The 27200-nt window shown below is 39.3% G+C and overlaps 1 protein-coding gene across 9 annotated transcripts in view; it reads left to right on the top strand.

The window, feature by feature from the left end:
- Nucleotides 1-27200, top strand: part of SLC22A15 (solute carrier family 22 member 15) — a 119500-nt gene that overhangs the window by 76462 nt on the left and 15838 nt on the right. For 4 of the 9 annotated variants that reach the window (XR_007477599.1, XM_049710349.1, XM_049710343.1 and 1 more), the window contains 3 exons: nucleotides 686-758; nucleotides 2854-3042; nucleotides 3358-6053. Coding sequence is in view for 4 of the 9 variants with exons in the window: in XM_049710349.1 (XP_049566306.1) it covers nucleotides 686-758; nucleotides 2854-3042; nucleotides 3358-3447 (352 nt within the window). In the remaining 5 variants the exon portion in view is untranslated. Of the gene's footprint in view, nucleotides 1-685; nucleotides 763-2853; nucleotides 3043-3357; nucleotides 6054-10884; nucleotides 11099-27200 lie in introns of those variants that run through there. The other 5 variants (XR_007477596.1, XR_007477598.1, XR_007477597.1 and 2 more) reach the window with 5 other exon arrangements.

Raw genomic sequence — 27200 nt, 5'->3', positions numbered from 1 at the left:
TCCAAACTGGGACACTTTTGAGAGCGAATGTGGGCATTATTAACAATTCTGCTGGGATAACAGGGTGCTGTACGGTCACCCTACCTATAATCATTATCATTCTCATTTCCTCCCCCTCCTTGCTACCCACATTCCCCAAGAAGGTAATGTTCTTGGTTTCCTGAGAATATATGTCCAATCACTTCCTATTTATATGCCTGATCCTTTCATAGTTAATTAGTTGAGTTTAAAGAAATGGACAGACTTTTCAGATCATTAAACCCTGGCTCTTCTATGGATGTTTTAACTGATAGGAGACCTAAGACACGAGAACACAGGAGAACATTTAACAAGAAATATTCACATGCTCATTTCTGCACCAGCTTCTACACTGCACTGTCCAATATCACATGTGGCTATTTAAGTTTAAATTAATTAAAAGGAAATGAATTAAAAATTATGTTCCTCATTCTTAGTTGCATTGAGCTCTCGGTAGCTGCCTGTGTCTGGGGGCTTCTGTATTGGACAGGGCGAGTACAGAACATTTGCAGCATCACAGAAAGTTCTAGTGGGCAGTACTGCTCTGTAGCATCCTGCACTTCCACTTTGGGATTTGTTATTCTGAGCCCACTATCCCTTAGAGCCTTTAAATTGTCCCCCTAGAACTTACTGACTTTTTTTTTTTCCTTTTCCTTTTGCCTTTCAGGAATGTTGGGCTTGGAACTTGTTCCATGTTCTCCCGAGTTGGTGGGATTATTGCTCCCTTCATCCCCTCACTGGTTGGTTTGTACCTCCTAGTTTGTTTTTCTTGATTCTCTGCTTTGGAAATGTTTGTGCTTTTGAGTAGAAAGAGGTAACAAACAGCTGCGGTTTTAAGATCAGCCTGACACAAATGTGCACCTTGTGCCTTTTAGATTAAGGATCCATGAGGGCAGATGGACCCTTCCCAGGGATTGGCTGTATTCATTGGAGAGTTAGCTAATGCCTGCCTGCCCCTTCCTGTCCCCATTTGTACGTTAGTTGATTAGTGAACATTTCCTAAGTTTCTGCTGTGTGCTGAGCTCTGTGCTAAGCCCTTTACATACATCATATCATGCAGTCTTCACCACAGCCGTATGCTGTAGGCATTGGTACCCTGTATTAAATAACAGAGAACACAGCACACCACTCGGAAAAGAAAATTAGAAGAGAAGAAGGTGAAAGGGAGATAAAGTAAACTCCATCCAATCTCAAAATGTTCATGTTCTGAGAAAGATCCCATGGAGCCCCTGTGCATGTCTCTGCTTGGTCTCCTCTAGGACTTTCCCAGCCAAGACTTGTTGAAGCGTGATTAGGTTTGATCAAGTGGGGCTTTGAGCCTGTTCTGGAGACAATTGCTCATCACTCAGGCAACTACTCGCCTCATCCTAGTACAGGACGTCTCTGAAATGCCACTGTAGCCTTTTCTTTTCTTGAGGAAGTGGGATATACTTCCTTTTTCTGAGTATTTCTCTGTGTTTCGTGCTCAATTTTATTTTTTTTCCTTTTTTTTCCACATCTTTATTGGAGTATAATTGCTTTACAATGGAGTGTTAGTTTCTGCTTTATAACAAAGTGAATCAGTTACACATATACTTATGTTCCCATATCTCTTCCCTCTTGCGTCTCCCTCCCTCCCACCCTCCCTATCCCACCCCTCTAGGTGGTCACAAAGCACCGAGCTGATCTCCCTGTGCTATGCGGCTGCTTCCCACTATCATGCTCAATTTTAGATCACAAGACCCTTCTTATGAAGGAGTCATATTAGTTCCATTTTGCAAAATGTGTCCAACGCTAGGTGTTTATCATTAATGATGCCCGACTTTGGACCGCTGTCCTAGAACATTATAACAGCCAGCGTTGTGTCTTCCCTGAGTCCCACTAAGTTGAGAAGAGGTGAACGTTCCCCTTGATTCAACAACTGGCCCACAGTTCCGGGCATGTGTTTGCACGCAGGGGGCCGGAGGTCAGAGTTTTTCGTCCCCCTCCTGTCCCCTCCCCATGCCTCCCTCTCCTTCTCCATCATCTCTTCATCTTTGAAAAATCAGGAAAAGATGATCAGAAGGGACATCCTAACTAGCCACCGAATTTGGAAGCCCAAACCAGAAGGTGATAAAGCTGGGTGGCTCCTTTGCAGGAACTCAGGAATGGTAATCAGCTCAGAAATCCCCCAGAGCCCCGTCCTGCAAGAATCTTGGTGTTATCTTTGAAATTGTATGTTTGTATTTAAATTTTCCTGAGAACGTCTTTTGGACCGGCCCGCTACCATGTCCAAACCATGTGTATAGGTTTCTCTAGGCCTTTCTCTTCCTTTTCAGGGTGTTTACACCTTTAAGCCCCATGCCTCTCAGTTCTGGTGCTTAGTGAATCAGAACACATATGTGGGACTGTTTGGCCCATTCCAGGGTTGAGAACGTTAAAGTTCGTCGTTGTCAGCACATATGCAGGGTGTCTCCTGCGTGTGGAGATCACTGTGCTGCAGGCCACTCAACCTGGAGTGGAAGCTGAGTGTCCGACTCACCACGCACTCTGGCAGTGTGTCTGCCCTGCTCAGACAGCCAAGCCCCTTCCCCACAGTCCCCAGCCTGTGCATGAACAGTCTGCTGCGTCTGCTCCACAGGCCAGCCCTGTCCTTTTGATTTACTCACTCCTGTCTCTGTGCCTGAGGACTGGCTCTGGTTTCCTGGGGTAATTCTCTAAGGGGAAAGAAGATGGGCTTTCTGGTGTATTCTAGTGAGGAGGCAGGACCTGGACAGTAAACATGGCAGGTCCTGGGTCATAAGACTGCTGATGTCATGTGCTAGGAAACTAACACTGAATTTTTGTTTGTTTTCATTCCACTCCCTGCCCCCATAGAAGTACGTGCAGTGGTCTTTACCCTTCATTGTCTTTGGAGCCACGGGGCTGACCTCAGGCCTCCTGAGTTTATTATTGCCAGAAACCCTTAACAGTCCATTGCTAGAGACGTTTTCTGACCTTCAGGTGTACTCATATCGGAGGCTGGGGGAGGAGGCGTTATCTTTACAGACCTTGGATCCCCCTCAGGTATGATGGAATTTTTCTTAATCATTCAGATTTACCATTTGGATAATGATAGTTTTGGGGGAAAAGAAAAAAAAAGAATATCTGATTATATTAAATAGAACTGAGCAAAACTGCTGGAAAAAAGTGGGATCTGATAGCAGCTGATTGTCAGAGAAATAAAGATGATTCATTAGCTTTCTTAGAACACTTTAGGGGCTAATTCTTAGGGGAATAAATGTCATCAGAGTACATTTGTCAGTTGAATGCTAGACAGTAATTTAACTTTAGAAATGTCATGACATCATTTCCCTGCCCTTTTCTCCTTTCCTGCTTTAGTCTGTGGACAAGGAGAGCCCTTTAGGGAGTGAGAGTGAGGAAGAGGAAGAGTTTTACGATGCGGATGAAGAGACACAGATGATCAAGTGACGTGCCCCAGATTCCTCCTCAGACGCAGAGGGTCATCTTCTCTGCCTCCAACGAGGGCAGGTTCTCCCAGGAAACTGAAGGGAGCTGTGGAAAGATAGGCCTGAACAAACATCGAAGGTACTCAGTGTGGCCTGATGTTTTTTAGGCACGAAGGAAGTTGGAGAAGGGATTTCAAGAAACAGGACATCACTGCATCAAGGGAATAGTTGTTAACTGCCCACAATTTGGGTTTAGCTCAAAATCATGACCTCTGGCCAGATTGCTGAAGTCCACATGCCAGAGTGGTAAGCTCATTTGTTTCTAGAAGTTTGATTACGTTGCCTTTCAGCTTCATAGTGGCCTAAAGGCAAATATGTAAAATTTCTTCTCACCATTAACACGTAATCTCTTTTGAGGCAGGTTGGTGTTAGCATTTCATTCACTTTTGTGCCAGAAGAAAAGCACTGAGAGGTCATTTGTGTGGCCTGAGGCCCTCCACCTTCATCCCAACGGATGAAATTTGGGTCCCCAGCTTGGTTCCTGGCCCAGTGATTGGCTTGAGCTCCCTGTGCTTTCAGTCAGTCCCACAGATGACCCGCTAGGAAAAGCCAGCTGCACCAGCGTAATGTTCAGAGTCTGAGGTGTGGCTGCCTCTCCCTGGCAGCTCCCTTTGATACTCGAATTGTGTAATTTCTTCAGTTCCCACTTGTGTGCACCTGGAGAAAAATTTCCATCTCAGATTCTAGTACCAGCAATAACTTCCAAACCATGCCCAGTAAACGACGAAGTTTTATAAAGGGGAGGGCAGCTAAAAAGTGACATGTCAAGACTTTGGATGTTAAAAAGGAAAAAAAATGCTGTTTTTAATAAGGAAGAAAAGAAAATTATCTTTCACCATTTTCTGTTTGTTTTGTTTTCAGTGTTGTACAAGGAGGGACTTGGGCAACATTTAAGAACTTGAACTCTTCTAGTCCTAGATCAGCTCCAGCCTGTTTGGTTAGCTAGAATGGAAGGCTCAGTAATTTCCTAGTAAATGTTGGTTTTCATTAAGTACTGCCAGCTTTCAAATAAATCAAAGTCGTACTGTTTCCTAAAATCATGTGCTGAAAGTGTTTCCCATGAAACCTGGGTATTATCTCAAATAGGAGTGTTAACCTGGAGTCAACAAGCTTGGACAGTGTTACTTTAGGTCACTTTCCCAACTGGGAAAATTTCTGTGTTTTCAGAATTTCCATTTCTGTTAATCCCTTGGAGAAAAAGAAATTTCACTGGAGATAAAGAGAAGTCATCACTGAGTCTGTTTCTGGAAATCTTGGAGGACTCACCTCACATTGGCTCCAACCCTGTCCTGTCCTCTTCCATTGACATCTTGGTTTGCACTATACCAGCTTGTACCTTTGTTAAAGTATTTTTATGTCCTTCATGCCCTTGATTATGTATTGGGCTCTTTATAAATAGGGGCCATCTCTAATGCTGTTTATTTCTCGCTGCTGTGCCCAGAACACAGTAAGTATTACTGTTTCTAGCCATCAGGGAAATTGTAGAACTCCTCCCAGTATCATTTTTGTAAATCACAGGCAAATCTGACCCAAACTCCCAAATTGTGGAATCTCGCTGTCTTTCTCTGGGAAATGGAGACCCTGCCCACCATCAAGAGAGGAAGAAAGGAAGAACTTACAAGGACACTTAGAAGCTCTTCATTGTGAAGTTAAACGTAAAACAAGAAACCAACACATAGGTGATTCTTGGTTGGTTGGAGCCCTCTTTGCATTATAAGAGTAATAATCCCATTATAAAAACATGTGGAAACTAGAAGTTTAAAAATGTATTAGTCATAGGCCCAACACCCAGAGACAACCAGTGTCATGGCTTTGGTCTCTTTGAAGACCAACTGGGAATCCATCTTTCTATTGGCACTGGGGTTCCCTCTGCCTCTGGCTAGATAATTGAGGATTCCATTAGTTCTGCCCCTGGGTATCCTCTTTTCCCAGCTCCAGGGTAGAAGAAGGGAGGGAAGGGTACACAGTTTGAACACATGTTGCTAAGGCTGGGCTATCAGCTGCTCACGTCAGATGTGTCACTAAATTTTGTTTCTTCCTAGATGGTCTTTTGGCAAAGTTTAATAATTACTGTTTTGGGGACTTCCCTGGTGGCACAGTGGTTAAGTATCCACCTGCCAATGCAGGGGACATGGGTTTGAGCCCTGGTCCAGGAAGATCCCACATGCCGTGGAGCAACTAAGCTCATACGCCACAACTACTGAGCCTGTGCTCTAGAGTCCGTGAGCCACAACTGCTGAGCCCGTGTGCCACAACTCCTGAAGCCTGCGTGCCTAGAGCCCGTGCTCCACAACAAGAGAAGCCACCGCAATGAGAAGCCCGCGCACTGCAATGAGGAGTAGCCCCCGCTCGCCGCAACTAGAGAAAGCCTGTGCGCAACAACAAAGACCCAACGCAGCCAAAAATAAATTAATTAATTAAAAAAAATAATAATTACTGTCTTTTCATCCCTTTGCCTTTTATAAAAACAGATTCTGTCCTTTTGCTATTAACTGTTGAAAAATAGTGGTTGTGGAGATGGTGCACATGAGCATATTTGTACTGATTAAATTATTGGAAAACTCTTAATTTATAGGTAATGTATTTTGTTTGTTCAGATGAGTTGTAAAAGGTATCCTTTTAAATTTTTTATTGTATTCAAAATTAAATTTCTTTTCTCCTAAAAAGCAGCAAGAAAACCATAAGACACATAAGAAATCCCAGGGCTTCCAGGGTCAAAGTTCTTACTTATCAACAGCTTGTCCAGAACCCTGGCACCACACAGATATGTTGAGAGAAACTGTTTTGTAGTTTCCTGATTGTTGAGTTAAAACCACTGCCCATTGAATATGCAGTATTTGTCATTTGGCTGATTTCAAGCAATGTAGACCTTCTTTAGTACTTAGAAATGAACAAATAAAATACAACAAATAACAAGCAAATGAAAGTTTCTGGGACACTACTTAAGTAAATGTAATCTGGGCAAGTATTTTTATGGAGGTCAAATTGATAAAGGTACTTTTAATAGATTCATATTCCTAATGAAAACATATTGAAATAATGATCTCTACTAATTAAACTGAATTAAACTGCAGCTTTCTAATAGGACTTACTCTTCCATTACTAATTCTTATTAGATTATTCTTAAATTGGATACATATAAAGGATTTTTTTAACAAAATAAAATGCAGGTATTTTGGTTTCTTGTGAATATGATAAAGAATTGTAAAATGTAGACCTTTTGTTCTTACAGAACGTATCAGGATGTACACAGTAGCATCTTTGACAAATTGAGCAAATATAGAATCTGCTAGAAATTATGGGTGGTATGTGGGTCAGGGGCTGTAGCAAAATTAGGGAGTCAGTGGGTACAAAAGATAACTATAAAAGTATTTCTGGAAAGAGAAAAATGCAAAGATACTGCATTGTTAGAAAATGCATCTGTGTAGTATGTTAAAGGGAAAGATCTTATGATTATCTCAATAGATGCATGAAGGTTATTTGACAAAATTCAACACCTATTTAAAATAAAAGCTACTAGCAGACAAGGAGTAAAAGGAAACTTCCTTAGCAGTATAAGGCGTATTGTAGCACGTAAGGTGAATTGACCTAAGGCATCTCTTCACCTTCCCGGGACCTTCAGACTTTCTTGATAATGACCACAATAAGAAATGTATTTTACATATTCTTTCTCTTCCCTGTTCCTCCACTGTCTCTCTCTCTGTCTCTGTCTCTGTCTCTGTCTCTATCTCTGTCTCTTTCTCCCCACCTGACAATACTTACTATATATATATTTAAAATAAAATATATACATAAAACTTTCATGAAACATGCTTATTCTTGCTTGGTACCCTGATAGCTTATATTCTGTCCCATTTTGTTTTTTAAAATGCCACTTGTGACCCACTAAACTGATTTCATGACCTACTGTAGTTTAAAAACCCTTGGTTCTTCTCTGTCTTCTTGTACTGCAGAGGCTTTAAAGCTAAGATGTACATTTCCCAAACACCCTTTGCAGCTAGGCTTCTAGGTGCAATTAAGTTTCCACCAGTCAGATTCAGATGGAATTTGGAAGGTGGGAGTGAGGTGGAGGCCATATTTGTGATGCATCGTTTTTTCCTACTCTGTTCTCCAGGGATGGAGGCATTTGGTCTTGCTGAGGCAGTTTCAGCAGAGATGTTGACAGGGGCAATATTGATTAAAATCTTAACAAGATTTTTTGCATAGAACCTGGCAAAATAATTCTATTAAAGAAAAGTAATGATTTGGGGCTTCGCTAGTGGCACAGTGGTTAAGAATCTGCCTGCCAATGCAGGGGACACGGGTTCAAGCTCTGGTCCGGGAAGATCCCACATGCCGCAGAGCAACTAAGCCTGTGCGCCACAACTGCTGAGCCCGCGCTCTAGAATCTGCGAGCCACAACTGCTGAGCCTGTGTGCCACAACTACTGAAGCCCACGCACCTAGAGCCTGTGCTCCACAACAAGGGAAGCCCCTGCAATGAGAAGTCGGCGCACTGCAGCAAAGAGTAGCCCCTGCTCGCCGCAACAAGAGAAAGCCCACGCACAGCAACGAAGACCCAACGCAGCCAAAAATAAATTAATTAAATTTAAAAAAAAAGTAATTATTTGAAACTATTTAACAATCCCAAAAAAATAAGAGCAAGCAGAAGGGACTCAACTTCCTAGATATTGAAACTTTTGAAGGTGTGGTGTCAGTGTAGCAATAGATAAGCAGATCAATAGAACATAATAGATCCCAGAACAAGACCAAACATATATAACAATTTGGCATTTTTTGAAGATGGCATAACAAATCAGTGGGAAAAGAATGAACTATTCAATTATTGATGTGGGAACTAATGGGTTTCCATATCAAAGAAAACTAAATTAGGACCTTTCTTCTCACCATAACAAAAATTCCAAATAAGTTGAAGACCTAAATGGAAAAAGTCAAAACTTTAAAACAGCTATAAAGTAGTATAGGAGAATGTTCTTATGACCTTGGGGGATTGAGGGATTTTTCAGACAAGAAGTAAAAATCACAAATCATTTTTAAAGAGATTGATATGTTTCACTGCGTCTAAATTTAAAACTTCTTTCTGTATGACTAGACACACCACAAAGTTAAAAGAAAAGCAATAGATAGGAAGAAAATATTTGCAACTGCTGTAAAAAAGCAAGGATCAATATCCAGAATATAGGAAGAATTAGTGCAGGTAAGAAAGAGAAACAATAAGAAAGTTTACAAAAAATATTTTTAGGCAGTTCACAGATAATAGATGCTCAGCCTCAGTAGAGGATCAGAGAAATGCAAATTGAAAAAATTAAGTTATATAAAATCCATTAGATTGGAGGAAAAAAGAGGCTAATACCAAATTTTGAAGATATGAAGAAAAAGGAATTTACTTACATCCTGATATTATAAATTTATTCATCAACTAGATTGTCAGTAGCAAGTGAGGTTGAAAAATGTAAATGTTCTATGACAGGAATTTTACTTCTATATATATGTCGTGGAAGAGTTTTCAGATATTTTGACTGTAAAATTTTAAGAAAAACTTTCACACTGCAACACACAGTACACACACCTACATATACATATCCACACATATGTATCACCAAAAAAAGTTTTATAAAATAATACTTACTAGATACATTGCATTGTATTTTCTCTGGTATTATATTTTACTTTAAAATGAAAAGAATGTTGGTGAAGACACACAAAAGTGATTTCGCAATTCATAAGCAAATCAAACCAAGCAGTTGGAAAAAGTGAAACATAAAATTTTTGCTAGATCAAAGTTATTTCATTGTTAAATTCTTAAGTGAGTGACAGGAGTATTTGCCAGTTAAAGAGATTCAAATGCTTTTTAGGCCATACTTTACAGTCAAGACTGTTGATACTCTGTTGCAGAATTCTCACTGTTATTCCCACCCAAATGAAGAGTTATCCCTCTTCCTATAGGTCTAAATTTCTCTTGGGAAAGAGCTTTGCATCTGTGGAAACATTTGGACTTCTCAGCTGAGACCCTAGAGCTCTGTAATACAAAGCTTAGAAGAGATTACTTATTTATTGAAAAATGTCAAGGGCAGATGTAGTCAAAGTAGTATTAAAATAACTTCAGTCTAGACCTTGCAGAACAATTGATTTTGAATAGAAGAGATGTTGATGGAATTTCTTTGCTTCAAAATATAACTTCAAGAAATTGAGTGAAATGATTGTGTAAGATGGGCAAAAATGCACACTCAATTTGGAAGTGAGTTTAATCAATGAATGATTTACCAATATGTAGGCAGAGCTTCCAGAAACCACAGAGCAGAAGGCAGTATGCAGAAGGAAGCCCACTGATGCAGTCCACACAGCGTAGGTCAAGGAGTGGATCCGGAGAGGTAAACTGTCCAGCACTGGGAAGCACTTGAAAGATGGTAAATATGTGTCATGTCAGATTAGGGTTTTAAAATTGTAGAAGCTACAATATGCTTGCTGGTGATAATATAATAGATTCATTTGTTTCCTAGAGCCACTTTAATTGTTAGAGATGCATTTCACCCTATATAGGATGTTTGCTTTCCTACTGGCTATTGCAGATGGCATGCATCCATTTAATTGTGTAGCAGGATCAAGTTATATGTATATGGATATAAGAGGGACTATAACATGTTTTACATTGCCTGCAACTGGAGTGTGATCTGCCAAACGACCTCCCTCAACCGCTCTGATTCTTTCAGTGGGTTCTGAGGAAATACTAGTAACATCAAGGGCAGCATTTCACCATATTGATGATCTTTCTTAAGGAAACAGGTTGACGATGATCCCCAAATATTTTAAAGTCTCACATCTCCCCCCACTAATTTCCTGGAAAATACAGAATAGAAGAATGGTGAACTGAAGTGAATTGTTAGGTCTATGATCTGCTTGCCTCTAATGCAGCATAGTTAGATTGGAAAACTTAATTCTGAAGTTAACAGGGAAGAAAATTGGTAGAGAGCAGCAGTTCACTTTCAAATAATATCCTTCCCGTACTATTTATTGTCATTAAGTTTTCCATTATAGTTTCCTCTGAATAGATACTATAACCAAGAGAGAGGAGGAAGAAGAGGATTTTGCTTTTACTGGCAGAATGGCAGCAGAATAGATGGGTGGTTAAGAAATGCCAATCAAACTAACTTTTCCATAAAGACTCCCAAGACCCTTTTTAGTTTACAGAAGTAATCGGGCGTTATAATAGTTTCCTATTGCTGCTATAACAAAATACCACAAACTTTAGACAGCACAGATTTATCCTATTACAGTTGTGGAGGTTAGACAACGAAGTGAATCGTAAGGGGTTAGAATGAAGATGTCAGCAGGGCTGTTTTATCCTGAGTTCTTGTGGGGGGGGCGGTGTTGGGCAATATCCATTCCTTTGTCTCTTGCAGCTTCTCTCGCAGCTTCTAGAGGCTGCAGCATTCCTCGCTCCTGGCCACATCACTCCAGTCTTGTTGTCTAACACGGCCTTCTACTGGCTCTGACCTTCTGCCTCCCTCTTATAAGGACCTTTGTGACTACATCAGGCCTACCCAGATGATTCAGGCTCATCTCCCCACTTCAAGATCCTTAATCACATCTGCGAAGTCCCTTTTGCCGTAAAAGGTAACATTCACAGGTTCTGGTGATTAGCATGTGGATATCTTTGGGGGCCAGTATTCAGCTTATCACAGGTGTCTTAAGTGTGTGTCATTCAAGTTTTCTGAGTAGATGAGACCTGCTGGAGTCATCAGTGTATAATTGTAAGTTTTATGGGAAAACCTAGTCATTATCAAGAGAAGCTGGACCCAGACCACAGGTAACAGCCTCAAATCTACTTTTATCATTGAGTTTATAGACTTTTCCTGTTTGCTAGGTGATTCAGAAGCTGGCTCTAATGTTGACTAAAATATAAGTTTTCCTTGATTTATCAGAGGAATGCTTTGTCAGAGGAATGGATAAATACCTGAAAACGACTCAGAGTAAAGCCTAAGGGGAATGCTGGACAGTTATGCTAGTTGTACTGACTTCTCCGTCCTGCCATATCCAGAAACTATTTATTATTGATAAGTAGGTTCCAAAGCATCTTCAAGGCCAGAAAATGCATTCAGATGCTGTTGAGCTATAGAATTCTATAATGATTGATTTGCCAATATCAAAGCAGAGTAAGAGCATAGCAGATGCATTTCTCACAGGGAAAGAATTTATTATCTTCCCAATCCAGTCCATCAGGAGAGAGATGAGGCTTGATAAGGATTTAACTGATAAAGGAAAGAATGACTTGGTAAAAAGTGGAAGACCTGGACAGCAGCAGAGAATTTGGGGAAAAAATCAGAGAGCAAAGGTAGTGTTGTTTTGTCTTGTGGAACAAAGTATTTGAGTTAAGCAGAGGTATAGAATCATTAACAAGTTTTGTTGACAAAAGTGTCATAAAATGACATCCAATGAGAAGTGGAGTGACCACCTAGGCTTTGTATGTCTTTAAATTTTTTCAAACCACCCAGATAGCTTCAAGTTTATCCTAGGAAGATGTGCACAAAAGATCAAAAGATTTCCTTAGTTTCTTTGTATTCAAAAGATTATTTCAGGGAAAAAAATCATTTACTTATTCATAAAATATTTAGAGTACCTACTAAGTGCTGTGTCCTATTCTTGGTGCTGGGTTAAAAGAAAGAACATGTATTGAGCATCACTCTAAACAGCTTCTATTTCTTGGTACATCCAATCCTCAGAAGAAAACTATGAAACGTATACGATGGATTCCATTTTTTGGTTGAGAAAACTGAGGCCCTAGTTAAGTCACCTCCTCAAATCAGGCAACTAATAGTTGGCAAAGCCTGGATTATCTGACTTCAGAGGTCATTTCTTTCTTTTTCTGTTTTTTTTTTTTTAACATCTTTATTGGAGTATAATTGCTTTACAATGGTGTGTTAGTTTCTGCTTTATAACAAAGTGAATCAGTTATACATATACATATATCCCCATATCTCTTCCCTCTTGCGTCTCCCTCCCTCCCACCCTCCCTATCCCACCCCCTAGGTGGTCACAAAGCACCGAGCTGATCTCCCTGTGCTATGCGGCTGCTTCCCACTATCTATCTATTTTACATTTGGTAGTATATATATATCCATGCCACTCTCTCACTTCATCCCAGCGTACCCTTCCCCCTCCCCGTGTCCTCAAGTCCATTCTGTACGTCTGCATCTTTATTCCTGTCCTGCCCCTAGGTTCTTCATAACCATTTTTTTTTTTTTTAAGATTCCATATATATGTGTTAGCATACGGTATTTGTTTTTCTCTTTCTGACTCACTTCACTCTGTATGACAGACTCTAGGTCCATCCACCTCACTACAAATAACTCAATTTCGTTTCTTTTTATGGCTGAGTAATATTCCATTGTGTATATGTGCCACATCTTCTTTATCCATCCATCTGTCGATGGACACTTAGGTTGCTTCCATGTCCTGGCTATTGTAAATAGAGCTTCAATGAACATTGTGGTACATGACTCTTTTTGAATTATGGTTTTCTCAGGGTATATGCCCAGTAGTGGGATTGCTGGGTCGTATGGTAGTTCTATTTGTAGTTTTTTAAGGAACCTCCATACTGTTCTCCATAGTGGCTGTATCAATTTACATTCCCACCAACCAGAGGTCATTTCTTAAGTGACTAAGCTATACCACTACAATTCTAGAGTGGCTCTTAAATTTTAACCAGGCCTTATATTTTCCATAGGCTGTTTGATGATACTGATGATGGTAATTATAACTACTATGCATTGAGTACCATGTATCATGTCACCATGTCAATACATTCTGTGGTTATGTCTTAAAATTCTCACAACAATTCTATTAGGTAGTGTATAATTCTTGCTCTGCTGATGAAAACAACGAAGCTTAGGGGCATTACATAAGTTTTTCAAGGTCACAGCTAATAAGAGGCAGTGTTAGGTCTAGATCCCATTATGTCTTATGCCAAGGCCCAGACATTTTGATTAGGCTCTTTCTGGAGGCAGAGCATTTTAAGGATTCTAATTAGTTAATGATTCTCCCTGTATTTTAGAACCATTGAGATTTTTTTTTTTTCTCTCTCCACAATTAAATCAGTAAAGGAATACATTTGTCAGTCAAAAATGTGGATTCAGAAGCCCATCAAGATTCAGACTCCTCACTAATGGGCGAAATCCAGCTATGATCTCCTAGAGAAGGTGGAAAACTTCTCCATATCTATGGAGTACCCTTTGAGATTACTTTCATTATTCACTTTAGGGCAACTATTAACCTACCATTTCACCAAATATATTCAAGAAAAATTCACTGAGCGCCTACTGTGTACTAGGCATTGTCGTTGGCTTGGAGTCGTCAAAGATCCGTGAGGTGGGTTTCTCAAGCTGTGAGCCTTCCCAGAGGGATTTAAGTACTACAAAGATGCAAAGGCCTTGGTGAAATTGAGACAGCCTCTGGGATCCAAGTTTGGGAAACTTGCTAGTGTCAGAAATGGATTTCTTTTTCAATGAAAAATTTCTTGAGCAGTGAGGTCGCAGGCTGAGACTTTCGATAGTGATTTCAAGGAAGTCTAAGTTACGGAACTTTTGAGCTGTCCCTCACCCTATGCTTTTAATTATGCCAACAATTAAAATTAATTAACAGACTAAAAGCCTGTTATCTGGGGAGAGTAAGCGTGCTGCTATCAGCAAAGGGACACCTAAACATTTCCTCTTGTAAATACTCTTTCCCTTTATCAGTTAAAAGTCCAGTGTAAAGACCAGGCCTTCCCGTCTGCCACCATTTTTTTCCCCACATTCCTCATTAAACTTTATTTGATTCTTACTAACTTTTAGCTTTGGAGTAGTTCAGAATATTCCCCAAAGATATTTTCAGTACCCTCTGAAATCGTCACAGTATTGCAGGAATACGGTTTTAGAATCAAGAGAGATTTTTTTCCTCATTCTCATTTTCCTTTTCTTTAACATGAAATATTAATAATATCATTTTTATTATAAGTTCTTGTGCTGATTACTAAGAAATGTGTATGTAAAAGTCCAGCTGCCAAGTAGGAGGGCTTCAATAAATTCTACTACCTAGAAACTGCCGAAGATGTTAAAACAAGGATTTAATACACACATTTTTTAAAATGTTTAAAAATAAAGTGAACTCTCATGGTGCCATATATTTTTCCAAAAATGAAATTGATGAGGAACGTTTCAAGGAAACATTTTCAGTCTGGTCCAGTTCATCTGCCACCTAATCACGTAACTGAGGAAAGAAGACTTTTGTAAGACCACTTCCTTCTTATCTTCCTTGAAGATCTGTAAGCTCCCTTCCCCCTTTCCCCTCCCACTTTCCTGAGGAATCCTGGTTTGGGGAGGAGACGGTAGCCTCCTGGTGGGAGGAGAGGAAGGACTATAAAATCAATTTCCTGTAGCCCTGGACGGCAGATCTTCTCTCTTTCCCTTTTGGAACCAGCTTGGAAAGGTAAGTGTGGGAGAGAGGCAATTAGGGTGTGTTTGTGTGTGTTTGTGTGTGTTTCCCATCTAGATCTCTATAAGGGAACTGGGGAGAGGAAGCCACGAACACTGGTTGCACCTTTCCCTGGGCTGTAGGGAGAGGGGATGATTCTTGAGGATTCTTTCTGGCTGTAGGTGTGCTCAGGAAGACTGTGCTCTGGCCAGTGTCATCTGTGTTTAAATCATTGAAACTCAAGGGAGCCTTAGGTGAAGGAACAGGAAGCAAATTCAATTACAATATGTGGACCACCCTTAAGGTTGATGGACAGGTCTTACTGTTTTGAGAACAAACAAACCACTCATTTGTATCTAGTTGTTCACATGGGTTCTATCCCTTGCCCTTTTCCCTTTCCACTTTATATACTCACCCTGAGCAATCTCAACGCCATCCACTCTGAATATTGAATTTTATTATTTGTATATCTTTTCTCTGATTATAAAAATATCAGTACGTTAACTTTAAAAAAAAAATAAATGGAAAGAAAGGTAACATGGAAAGTAAAAATTGGATGCACTCCCACCACCCAGTGAAGCCCATTTTAACTTTTCCTACATGTATGGGTAATGTTTTATGACCTACTTTTTTCTATCTATCAATAATATCACAAACATTTCTCTGTTATTAAATATTCTTTTACTGTATAACTGTTAAAGGCTACAAAGTATTCCATCATATAGATGAATTGTAACTTATTTGCCAGCATCCAATTGTTGTTTAGTTTATGTCCATTGTTTCCTATTATAAATGAGGCATACAGAGAGTTGGCATACCCCTTATGTTTCCTTCATATACATTTTAAGATGCAGACTCATTGGGTCAATGGGCAGGATTCTTTAAAGTTTTGATGAAAATTGTCCTGTCAGTTTACATTGCCCTTGTTAATACATGAGGGCCACATTTCCAACAGGCTTCTAAGCAGTATTACCTTTTTCTAATTTTTGCCAGATTATTAAATTGGGGGACAGGCCAGATGAAGGAGTGTCTCATCGTTAGAATTTAATTTGCATGTGTTTGTAATTAGACATGTAATCGGTTTGTTTTTTTTTAATTAATTAATCTATCTTTGGCTGCATTCGGTGTTCGTTGCTAAGCGTGGGCTTTCTCCGGTTGCTGTGAGCAGGGCTACTCTTCATTGTGGTGTGCAGGCTTCTCATTGTGGTGGCTTCTCTTGCCGCGGAGCACTGGCTCTAGGTGCGCGGGCTTCAGTAGTTGTGGCTCGTGGGCTTTAGAGCACAGGCTCAGTAGCTGTGGCGCACAGGCTTAGTTGCTCCGCGGCATGTGGGATCTCCCCGGACCAGGGCTCGAACCCATGTCCCCTGCATTGGCAGGCGGGTTCTTAACCACTGCGCCACCAGGGAAGTCCCGGGGTTTTTTTTTTAATGTTTACTAACCATTTGTATTTATTCTTCTATGGATTGCCTACTCGGGTACTCTGCTTATTCTATATTGTGGAATTATGTTTTCTAATTTTGAAGTTTTAAATTTTTATTTAAAGTTTTCAGGACCTTCAGCATATGTTCTTCATATACACAAGTTTAGATAAATGTTGATCTCCTTTTTCTTCTGGTTTCTTTTGTGATTTGTTTTTAATATGTAACTCCTTCATTTACTTGGAATTTATTTTGGTGTATGAAAGGATATAGGAGCCTGGCTTTTTTTTTTTTTTATTCCTGAATAGCTGAGCATTTTTCTTTCATCTCAGTGGTTCATATTATCCCCACAGATTAAAAATGCCACCTTTATCTCAGAGCCCGTAAGGATCCAGAGCTCGTGCATGGTCAGGGTTGTTCAGGCAGAAGAAGGGAGGTGGGTGGGAGGGAATGGGGCTTGGGAAAGGCAGAAAGTAAGGAGACTTCAACTTTATGAGTAGTATTATGTCAATTATACTTTTTAAAAAAAATCAGTAGCAAAAAATGACAAATGTTTTCACTTGTAAAGTCTAGATGTGTGGGTCTAGAATTATTTTCTATATTTTTCTGGTGCTCTGTAAAAAAATTTATGAGAACTGTATATTCCCTGGAAGTTTAAAAGAGTCACCAGTAAGTTGAGCCTGGCACCTTCTTAACAGTTTTATCATTTCTTCTATAGCAGTTGCCCTTAAAATGTTCTTACTTCTTTTGAGTCGATTTTCCTCATTAATTTTTTTCTAGGACATTATCCACTTTATTCAGGTATTGAATTAATTGGTATGTGGTTTAACAGAGTAATCTCTTTATGTCTGTGACTATATCTTTCTGATTCCTATTTTGTATATTGTAATTGTCTTCTTTTTACTTGATGAGATTAACTAAAGTGTCTTTGTGTTTCTGTTGTTTTTAATTATTTTTTTAAAATTTCCAGGTAGTTGGAATTATTTTGTATATAATCATTATTACTTTTTGTTGTTGTTTTGCACTGGTCAAAATATATAGTCAGTACAGTCTTTTTAGAATATTTAAGATTCTCTTTGCCCTGATTTTTCCATATTTTTTACAAGCACTTGATAAGACTGTTCATGTTTCTGTTTTAACTTTTGCCTACTTGATCTGCCAGGGACTGAAAGAGGAGTGTTAAAACTTCCTACCACAACTGTGTTTATGCCAAATTCTTTTTGGACTTTTAGTATTTTATGCTTTATATGATTATTCTTAATGTTAGTAATGGTACATGAAGATTCTTACTTGATTACTACATAGTCACAATGCCTATTAAAAATAGCAGAAAATTGAAATGATTGTGTTCCATATGCGAGTCTATAAGGGAGTTTAACCCACTGATATTTATTGTCATAATTGATATTTCGGGCTTCTGTCATCTTGTGTTTTCTGGCTTGTGTGTTTTCTTGCTATATTATATATTTTCTATCTTTTTCTATATGAATTGTGTTTTTTTATTGTGATAAAATATACATAACATAAAATCTACCATTTTAATCATTTTTAAGTGTACAGTTCTGTGGCATTAAGTACATTCACACTGTTGTACAACAATCACCAGCATCCATCTCGAGAATTTTTTCATCTTCCCAAACTGAAACTCTATTCAATAAGCACAAAATCCCCCTTCTTTCTTCCCCAGCCCCTGGGAACCACTTTTCTACCTCCTGACTCTATGAATTTGACTACTTTAGGTACCTCATGCAAGTGGGATGGTACAATATTTGTCCTTTTGTGATTGGCTTATTTCATTCAGTAAAATGTCTTCAAGATTCACCCATGTTGTTGCGTGTTGTCAGAATTTCCCTCCTTTCTAACGTCATGTACCATTCCATTGTTTGTATGTACCGTATTTTGTTTATCCGTTCATCTATTGATGGGCACTTGGATTGCTTCTACCTTTTGGCTGTTGTGAATAATACTGCCGTGAACATGGGTGTGCGATATCTGTCCAAGTCCCTGCTTTGATTTCTTTTGAGTACAATACCCGGAAGTGAAATTTCTGGATCAGGTAGTAACTGTATGTTTAATTCTTTGAGGAATTGCCATGCTATTTTTCACAGCAGCTACACGATTTTACATTCCCAGCAGCAATGTACAAGAGTTCCAATTTCTCCACATCCTCGCCAACATTTATTATTTTCTGATTTTTTAAATTACAGTTTTCCTAAAGCGTGTGAAGTGGTACTTCATGGTGCTTTTATTTTGCATTTCCCTAATGATTAGTGATGTTGAGTGTCTTTTCATGTGCTTATTGGCTATTTGTAGATCTTCTTTAGAGAAATGATATTCACGTCCTTTGCCCATTTTTTTAATTTTTTGTTGTTGCTGAGTTGTAGAAGTTCTTTATATATCCTGTATATCATTCCCCTATCAGATATATGATTTGCAAATATTTTCTCTCATTATGTGGATTGTGTTTTCACTTTCTTGACAATGATTTTTGATGCACAAGTTTTTTTGTTTTTTACGTCTTTATTGGAATATAATTGCTTTGCAATCTTGTGTTAGTTTCTGCTGTACAACAAAGTGAATCAGCTATATGTATACATATATCCCCATATCCCTCCCTCTTGAGCCTTCTTCCCACCCTCCCTATCCCACCCCTCTAGGTTTTCACAAAGCATGGAGCTGATCTCCCTGTGATGCACAAGTTTTAAATTTTGATATAGTCCGGTTTCTTTTTACTTTTGTCACCTATGCTTTTGGTGTCATATCCAAGAAACTGTTGCCAAATCCAGTGTCATAAAGCTTTTCCCTTATGTTTTCTGCTAAGAGTTTTATGGTTACTGTGCTTATGTTTAGGTCGTTGATCCATTTTGAGTTAAATTTTGTATGTTGTTTAAGGTAGGGATCCAACTTCATTCTTTTGCATGTGGAAATCCAGTTGTCCTCATGAATTTGGGTACATTTTTCACGATAGCTACATAGTGGTATACTTTCTCAATTCGTATATGTCTGAGGATATTTTTGCTGTCTTCATGACGAATAAAAATATTTTCTCCAAGGGCTTCCCTGGTGGCACAGTGATTAAGAGTCCGCCTGCTGATGCAGGGGACACGGGTTCGTGCCCCGGTCCGGGAAGATCCCACATGCCGTGGAGCAGCTGGACCCGTGAGCCATGGCCTCTGAGCCTGTGTGTCCGGAGCCTGTGCTCCGCAACGGGAGAGGCCACAACAGTGAGAGGCCCGCGTACCGCAAAAAAAAAAAAAAAAAAAAAATTTCCCCAAAAACTTTGTCAGTTTGCTTGATTGCAGTCTGTCACTCATCGTTGTAGAGAAGTCTGAGGCTATCTCATTTTTTGCTCCTTTTAAGGTTATTTTTCTCCATCCTGCATACAGTAGAATTCTTTACTTATCATTTATTTATTTATTTATTTACTTGTTTGTTTATTTCTTTATTTTTGGCTGTGTTGGGTCTTCGTTGCTGCGTGTGGGCTTTTCTCTAGTTGTGGCGAGCAGGGGCTACTCTTCGTTGCAGTGTGCAGGCTTCTCATTGTGGTGGCTTCTCTTGTTGTGGAGCACGGGCTCTAGGCACATGGGCTTCAGTAGTTGTAGCATGCAGGCTCAGTAGTTTTGCCTTTTGGTCTCTAGAGCGCAGGCTCAGTAGTTGTGGCACACATGCTTAGTTGCTCCGCGGCATGTGGGATCTTCCCAGACCAGGGCTTGAACCCATGTCTCCTGCATTGGCAGGCGGATTCTTAACCACTGTGCCACCAGGGAAGCCCCCTACTTATCATTTAAATTGTAAAGATTTGCCTGGACACATCTAACTAATCTTGTCTCTTCATTTATGTTGTATAGAACATGTGAGTCCTTTATCCTCTGGATTCAGGTATTTTTTCATTGGAAGAAGCTGCCTTCTATTTTTTAATTTAATTATTGCTTCTGTTTTATTTCTTCTCTCTTCTTAAGGTGCACCATCTGTAGGATTTCCATTTTCTTTTCTTTATATCCATCATCTTCTCATTATGTTAATATTTTTGTCCTTTTTCTTTGCATTTGAGGAGGTTTCTCAACTTTGTTCACATGGTTAATTTGACTTAGAGTAATGCAGATTCTTCTTTTTCTGTTTTTAATTGTTTTAAATTCATTTTGATTATTGTTATATTTCGCACAATCTTTATTTAACTCAGTCTAGCCAGCTCCCTCTTGCCTTAGAGTTTTATCTTTTGCCTTTGATTTAATCAGTTCCATGTGTTTTTTTTTAAATTTTATATACAACATGAAAACAGAAACCCCCTAAATCTTCTTTCTTGTAGCACTTTCACAAATATCCTCATGCTCCGTGTCTTGAATGACGCTCTTCCTCCATGTTTTTAGGTTATATAATATTTTCACAATCCCATGTTCATTATTAAGTGTTTATGAACCAAAAGGACAAATCCAGTCCTGATGCTTGCCAGCGAATTTGTTGGCTTCTTACTGGAGAATCCCCTCACCTGAATACTATTAGAATTTTATTCCCTGGATTTTATCTTTGGGAAATGGTTGATAAAAGTTTACCTAAGTAATTCAATGTCCCAGGACCCGAATGGAGGGGAGACAGAGCTGGGGCTGCAGGCTGTTTCAGCAGAGGAAATTTGTCTCCTTCAGGCTGGGCAAAACCTGTGAACGAGGGTCTGGTTTACTGAATTTAATTTTCTCTTTGGCTTAGCTGCCACCCCAGGGGGTCAATGTGCATGCCTCCCGGTTCTTACTAGTTTATCCCTCAGGTCTAGCAGGCTTATAATCTGGCTGGGCTTCTTCTCACCTAGAGACTTCCAATACAATAGCCTCTGAGACTGGTGCCTCACAACTGGGAAGTGGGAGAGGTGAAGCACATCTCCTCTAGCTAGTATCCTACCCTCGCTTTCCAAGTTAGGGTGATTAATGGGTTTCGGCAGAACCCATACCTACCTACTATAACATATATCCCATCCTCACTATCATTACAGGGAATTGGCTCTCGGTGTCTTCCAATTTGTATCCCTCTGCAGGTTGTGACAGACCGATAATATCACGTCTTAGTTCCAATGTGAATTAAAAAACAAACATATTTTTATTTTTCATTAGTCAATTCAGTTGGCTTGGGGGTGAGAGTAGAGGAGGGTTTGTGATGCCTGGGTGTATTTTGTCATTTGATTGGAAGTCTATGGTCACTCAGTGCCTCCTAACTTAATATCTCTATTTGGTTGCCATCAGAGGGATTTATTTCTAGATGCAAATGTTATCATTTTACTCCCCAGCTTAAAAACTCTCAAGCGTTCCCCAGTACCTACAGGACAAAGTTCAGATGCCGCTTAATGTTAGGCCCAGCCATTATCTGGACGCTGCTGACCTCTAGGGTCTCAAATCCGACCATTTTTTCACCTCATTCCAGCAACGACTAACTCATTCCAGTTGCTTAAATAACTTAAGCCTACGTTCTGCTAAGCATTATGCTGGACTCTAGGAAAACAGAATCTTTCTAATAAATTCTAATTTTAAGGATCTTTTAAGACTGATTGAGGAGACACAGAAATGTATCAGTTTTATTATCAATCCAGTTTTGATAACTCCTATAGCAGGAAACATATAAAGAATATGCTTTAGGAAAGTTGTTATGACTCCATGTTTTCTTTACTTTTTTATTGAGATGTAATTCACATACCATAATATCCACTCTTTTAAAATGTATGATTCACTGTTTTTTTTTAGCATTAACTATCACCACTCTCTAATTCCAGATTATTTTCATCACCCCAAAAAGAAACCTTGTACCCACTGGCAGTGGTTCCCCATTCCCACTTGTTCCCAGCCACTGGCAATTACTAATCTATTTTCTGTCTCTATGGACTTATTATAGATGCTTCATCTAACTTGTGGCCCTTTGTGTCTGGCTTCTTTTACTTAGCATGTTTTCAAGCTTCATCCATATTGTGGCATGTATGTATCAGTATTTTATTCTTTTTTTATTGCCGAATAATATTCCACTGTATGGATACACTACATTTTATTTATTCATTCATCAGTCAGTGGACAATTAGGTTGTTTCTACGTTTGGGCTATTATTAGTAATGCTGCTATGAACATTCAGGTACAGATTTATGTGTGGACATATGTTTTCATTTATCTTGGGTATATACCTAGGAGTGCTGGGTCATCAGATAACTCTCTGTTTAACTTTTTGAGGTCCTGCAAAATTGTCTCCCAATGTGGCTGCACCATGTTACATTCCCACCAGCAATTTATGAGGATTCTAACTTCCCCTTATCCTCCCAACATTTGTTATTGTCTGTCTTTTTGAGTATAGCCATCCTACTGGATGTGAAGTCACATCTCACTGTGGTTTTAATTTGCATTTTCCTAATGACTAATGGTGTTGAATATCATTTCATGTGTTTATTGGCTTATTTGTATGTCTACTTTGTTGAAATGTGTATTCAGATCCTTTGGCCATTTCTTAATTAACTGTCTTTTTATTGTTGAGTTTTAAGACTTCTTTATAGACTCTGGATACCAGACTCTTTCAGAAATATAAATTGCAAATACATTCTCCCATCCTGTGGGTTATCTTTTCACATTTTAATAGTGGTCTTTGAAGCACAATAGTTTTTAATTTATCTATTTTTCTTTAATTGTTTGTGCTTTAGATATCATGTCTAAGAAATAATCGCTATTCCAAGGTCATGAAGATTTACACCTATATTTTCTTCAAAGAGTTTTATAGTTCTTACATTTAGATCTTTGTTCCATTTTTATTTAATTTTGTATGTGGTATGAGATAGGGATCCACATTCATTCTTTTGCCTATGAATATCCATTGTCTCAACACGATATTTTGAAGGATTGTTCTTTCGCATCAAATTGTCTTGACACTCTTATTGAAAATCATTTGGTCATAGACGTATGGTTTTTTTCCCCTGAACTCTGAATTCTATTCCATTGTTCTAGATGTCTGTACTTAATGCCAGTGTCACACAGTCATGATTATAGTTGCTTTGTAGTAAGTTTAGATCAGGAAGCATGATTCCTTCAACTTTGTTCTTTTTCAAGATTTCTTTGGCTATTCTTTGTCCCTTGTATTTGCATATAAATTTTAAAATCAGCTTGTCAATTTCTGCCCCAAAAGGTAACGGGAATTTTTGTAGAGATTGTGCTGAATTTGTAGATCAATTTGGGGGGTATTTCCATCTTAACCATAGTAAGTCTTCCATTCAATGAACATGAAATATCTTTCTACCTACTTAAGTATTATTTAATTTCTGTCAGTGTTTTTTTGTTTGTTTTTTTTTTTGCGGCACGCGGGCCTCTCACTGCTGCGGCCTCTCCCATTGCGGAGCACAGGCTCCGGACGCGCAGGCCCAGCGGCCATGGCTCACGGGCCCAGCCGCTCCGCGGCATGCGGGATCCTCCCAGACCGGGGCACGAACCCGCATCCCCTGCATCGGCAGGCGGACTCTCAACCACTGTGCCATCAGGGAAGCCCTCTGTCAGTGTTTTTTAATTTTCAGCATACAAGTTATACTTCTTTTGTTAAATTTATTCCTAAGTATTTTATTCTTTTTTATGCTATTATAAATTGAATTATTTTCTTAATTTCATTTTCAGATTGTTCATTTCTAAGTGTATATTAATAAAACTGACTTAACTGATTTAGTATATTGGTTTTGAGCTTATATCCATCAACTTTGCTGAACTTGTTTATTAGCACTAATAGATTTGTGTGTGTGTGGATTCCTTATGATTTTTTATATACAAGATTATGTCATCTTCATATAGAGATCATTTTACTAAACTCCCTCATGGAATTTTTTTAACTTTTCAAGACTCAGTCTAAGTGTTCCTTCTTCAGTGAGGTTTTCCTTAGCCTGCCAGGCAGTATTGATCTTATTTACTTTAGCACCGTTAATGGTCTTGCTCGTACTTATCACTGTTGTACTTATTATCACCTTGTATGACAATTAAGTGTCTGTGTTTCTCTCACCATGAAAACAGTCCTTCTGTTTCCCTTCCATGGGTTTGGAACTCTTCAGTGTGGCGCCGTGTTTAATGTGAAGAAAATTGTTCTCAGTGTTCTACAGCTTAACTTAAATGCACACAGCTACCCTGAGAGATTTTACTTAAGGCTTTAAAGTAGAAAATTCAAAATTCACTTTTCAAAAGATTGAAACCTACTTATTGATAGACCTCCAAATGGCAGACAGATTTGTCAGTTATGTGTTCTTCTATCCACCCTACATAGCAGTCTTGCTGTGAGTGATTGGGTTAAAAACTATATGAAGAATAATTACTTTGCCCCCAGCTTGTGGACAAAAGCTGTTATAATCCCCTCATAATTACAGCCATGGATTGTTCTATCTTTACCTGGGTCGTCTCAATTAACCTGAAATATTTTTAACAGATATTTTGGTTTAGGAAGCTTCTAGAAGTAGTTAATCAAAAGGAGTTATGTTGAGCTATACTGGGTCCCCAAGCTGAGGTACAAAAACTGCAGACCTGGTTAGCCTTTGTGCTATTTCTTTCATTTCCTTTTCAGTAAGGCCTGTGTATGATTAATTTGTTGCCCAGTGTTATTCAGCATTGCCTTTTATTTTAGATCATTTTAGTCTCATTTAATGATTGTGGTATAGTTAGACTTAACTGGGAAGCTGAGGATTTATGTAATCTTACCCTTAATTGGATATTAAAGAGGAAATCGGAATCTAAGGAGTTTTTGGTGCCAAGAGCCCAGAAGCCCTTGGATCTCTCCAGTGCTAATGACTGGCTACTCGATGTAATAAGGCAAGAATTTACTGAGAAACAAGATCATTTGAAATAAACCCACACAAGCTGAGGGTAAAGGCTTACTCTTTACTTCTTGGTTGATAGTATTCAGGCTGCTTATGACTGATGGGGGTTGTTATGGTGATGGGAGAGAATGATCTGTGATAGACATTGCAGTGTGGAAGAATAGGACTTAACCTACATATCTTTTGTTAATAGGACTTTGTTATAGCCTTCCTCTGAATAGGGCTTGTAATATCATGTTGCCTCTCTTGATGCTAGAGTATAAAATGAAGACAGTAAAATATCCTATGGTTCTGCAAATCAGACTTGTCTCTGTGTTCACTCCATTATCCCATGACCCTAAGGAGGCTTACATACTGAGACAGAGACTTGGGAGTAAGAAAAATTTTAGTGTTTTATGATAAGTTTAGGAACTAAAGCAACATGTGAAAGAGTTACTTCAATTGGTACCAGTCATTTGGCACTTTGTTCCATCATGTTTTTTTTTTTAATGTTTAATAATAAAGACTCCTTGATGTTTAGGAATCAAACTTCATTCATTCTTTTCTTATTGTTGTTATTGTTTTCTCTGGATGGGTTGACCTTGATCACTTTTATTGAAGGAACATCTGCCCAAAAGGCCAAATTTTTTTTTCCTCAACATTGACTGTAGATTATAAACTTCCATAAACCCATGGTAAAAAGCTATGTTTTCCTTGGCATTTGGTTTCCTTAATCATGTTTCAAGAACAAATATTGTGGTTTCTGAGTAGTGAAGCAGAGAAGGGGGTCTGAGTGTTCCTTTTGGTGATGAAGCCTCCAGCATGCACTCTGAGAGGAAAGAAAGGGCATTGTTCCTCATGTAGCCTTTGTGGGCTTTCTAGGTTTCCTAAAGTCCTGAGAGAAAGCTCAAAAGAAAGATTTTACTTTAGTAGGTTCCAAGTTGGGGGTCTAAATCAAGAACGCTATGTTATTGGACTTCCCGGTGGTGCAGTGGTTGAGAATCCGCCTGCCGATGCAGGGGCCACAGGTTCGAGCCCTGGTCCGGGAAGATCCCACATGCCGTGGAGCAGATAAGCCCGTCTGCCACAACTACTGAGCCTGCGCAGTAGAGCCCGTGAGCTGCGACTGCTGAAGCCCGTGCACCACAACTACTGAAACCCGCGCACCTAGAGCTCGTGCTCCACAAGACCACACAGTACAACGAAGAGTAGCCCCTGCTCACCACAACTAGGGAAAGCCTGCGTACAGCAACGAAGACCCAACGCAGCCAAAAATTAATTAATTAATTAAAAAAAAGAATGTTATCAAGACTTTTTGGGAGACTCATTTGAAGAAAAATAACAAAGAAGGAATTGAGCTTTCTGTGGTCGTAGAATTGAAAGTCCTGAGTAAAGAAAAAGCTGTCCCCAGCTTCTGGTAGAGGTGGAAAGAGTAGCAGAAACATGTCCCAGAAAAGTAAGAAACTCACCCTTCAGAAGACACCAGCTGAAATGTTGTTGCCCTTCCTGGGGCAATTGGTTGACTGGTGTCAGGGAGTGAACAAAGGGCGGTGCCTTTGTTTAGGCCTGTTTAGCCCTGGGGAACCCCCATGAGGTCTTCAACAGAGGAGTACTGGTGTGCAGTGGCTGCTGGACAGTGGAAGTTCTTTTCTCACGGTTCTGGAGATTACAAGTCCAAGATCAAGGAGTCAACAGGTTTGGTTTCTCTTGAGGGCTCTCCTTGGCTTGCAGATGGCCACCTTCTCGCTGTGTCTACACATGGCCTTTCCTCTGTTCACATGCATCCCTGATGTTTCTCCCTCTTTTTATAAGGACACTAGTCAGATTGGATTTGTACCCTACTCAAATGGCCTCATTTTAACTTCATTGCCTCTTTAAAGGCCCTGATTCCAAATACACTCACATTCTGAGATACTAGGGGTTAGGAATTCAACACATGAATTGAGCAGGGGGGGGCAACATAAGTTCATAATAAGAGGGGATAGGAGGGAAAGCCCTCCCCCACTTCCCACCCCCCAAAAAAAGACCTGTAATTTACAATACTTGGCAACTAATGACCATCTAAGTATAGTCA

The sequence above is a fragment of the Orcinus orca genome, chromosome 1 (genome assembly GCF_937001465.1).
Source record: "Orcinus orca chromosome 1, mOrcOrc1.1, whole genome shotgun sequence".
Taxonomy (NCBI): domain Eukaryota; kingdom Metazoa; phylum Chordata; class Mammalia; order Artiodactyla; family Delphinidae; genus Orcinus; species Orcinus orca.
Note: the sequence above shows the minus strand (reverse complement) of the source record. Positions and strands in the feature narration are given on the sequence as shown.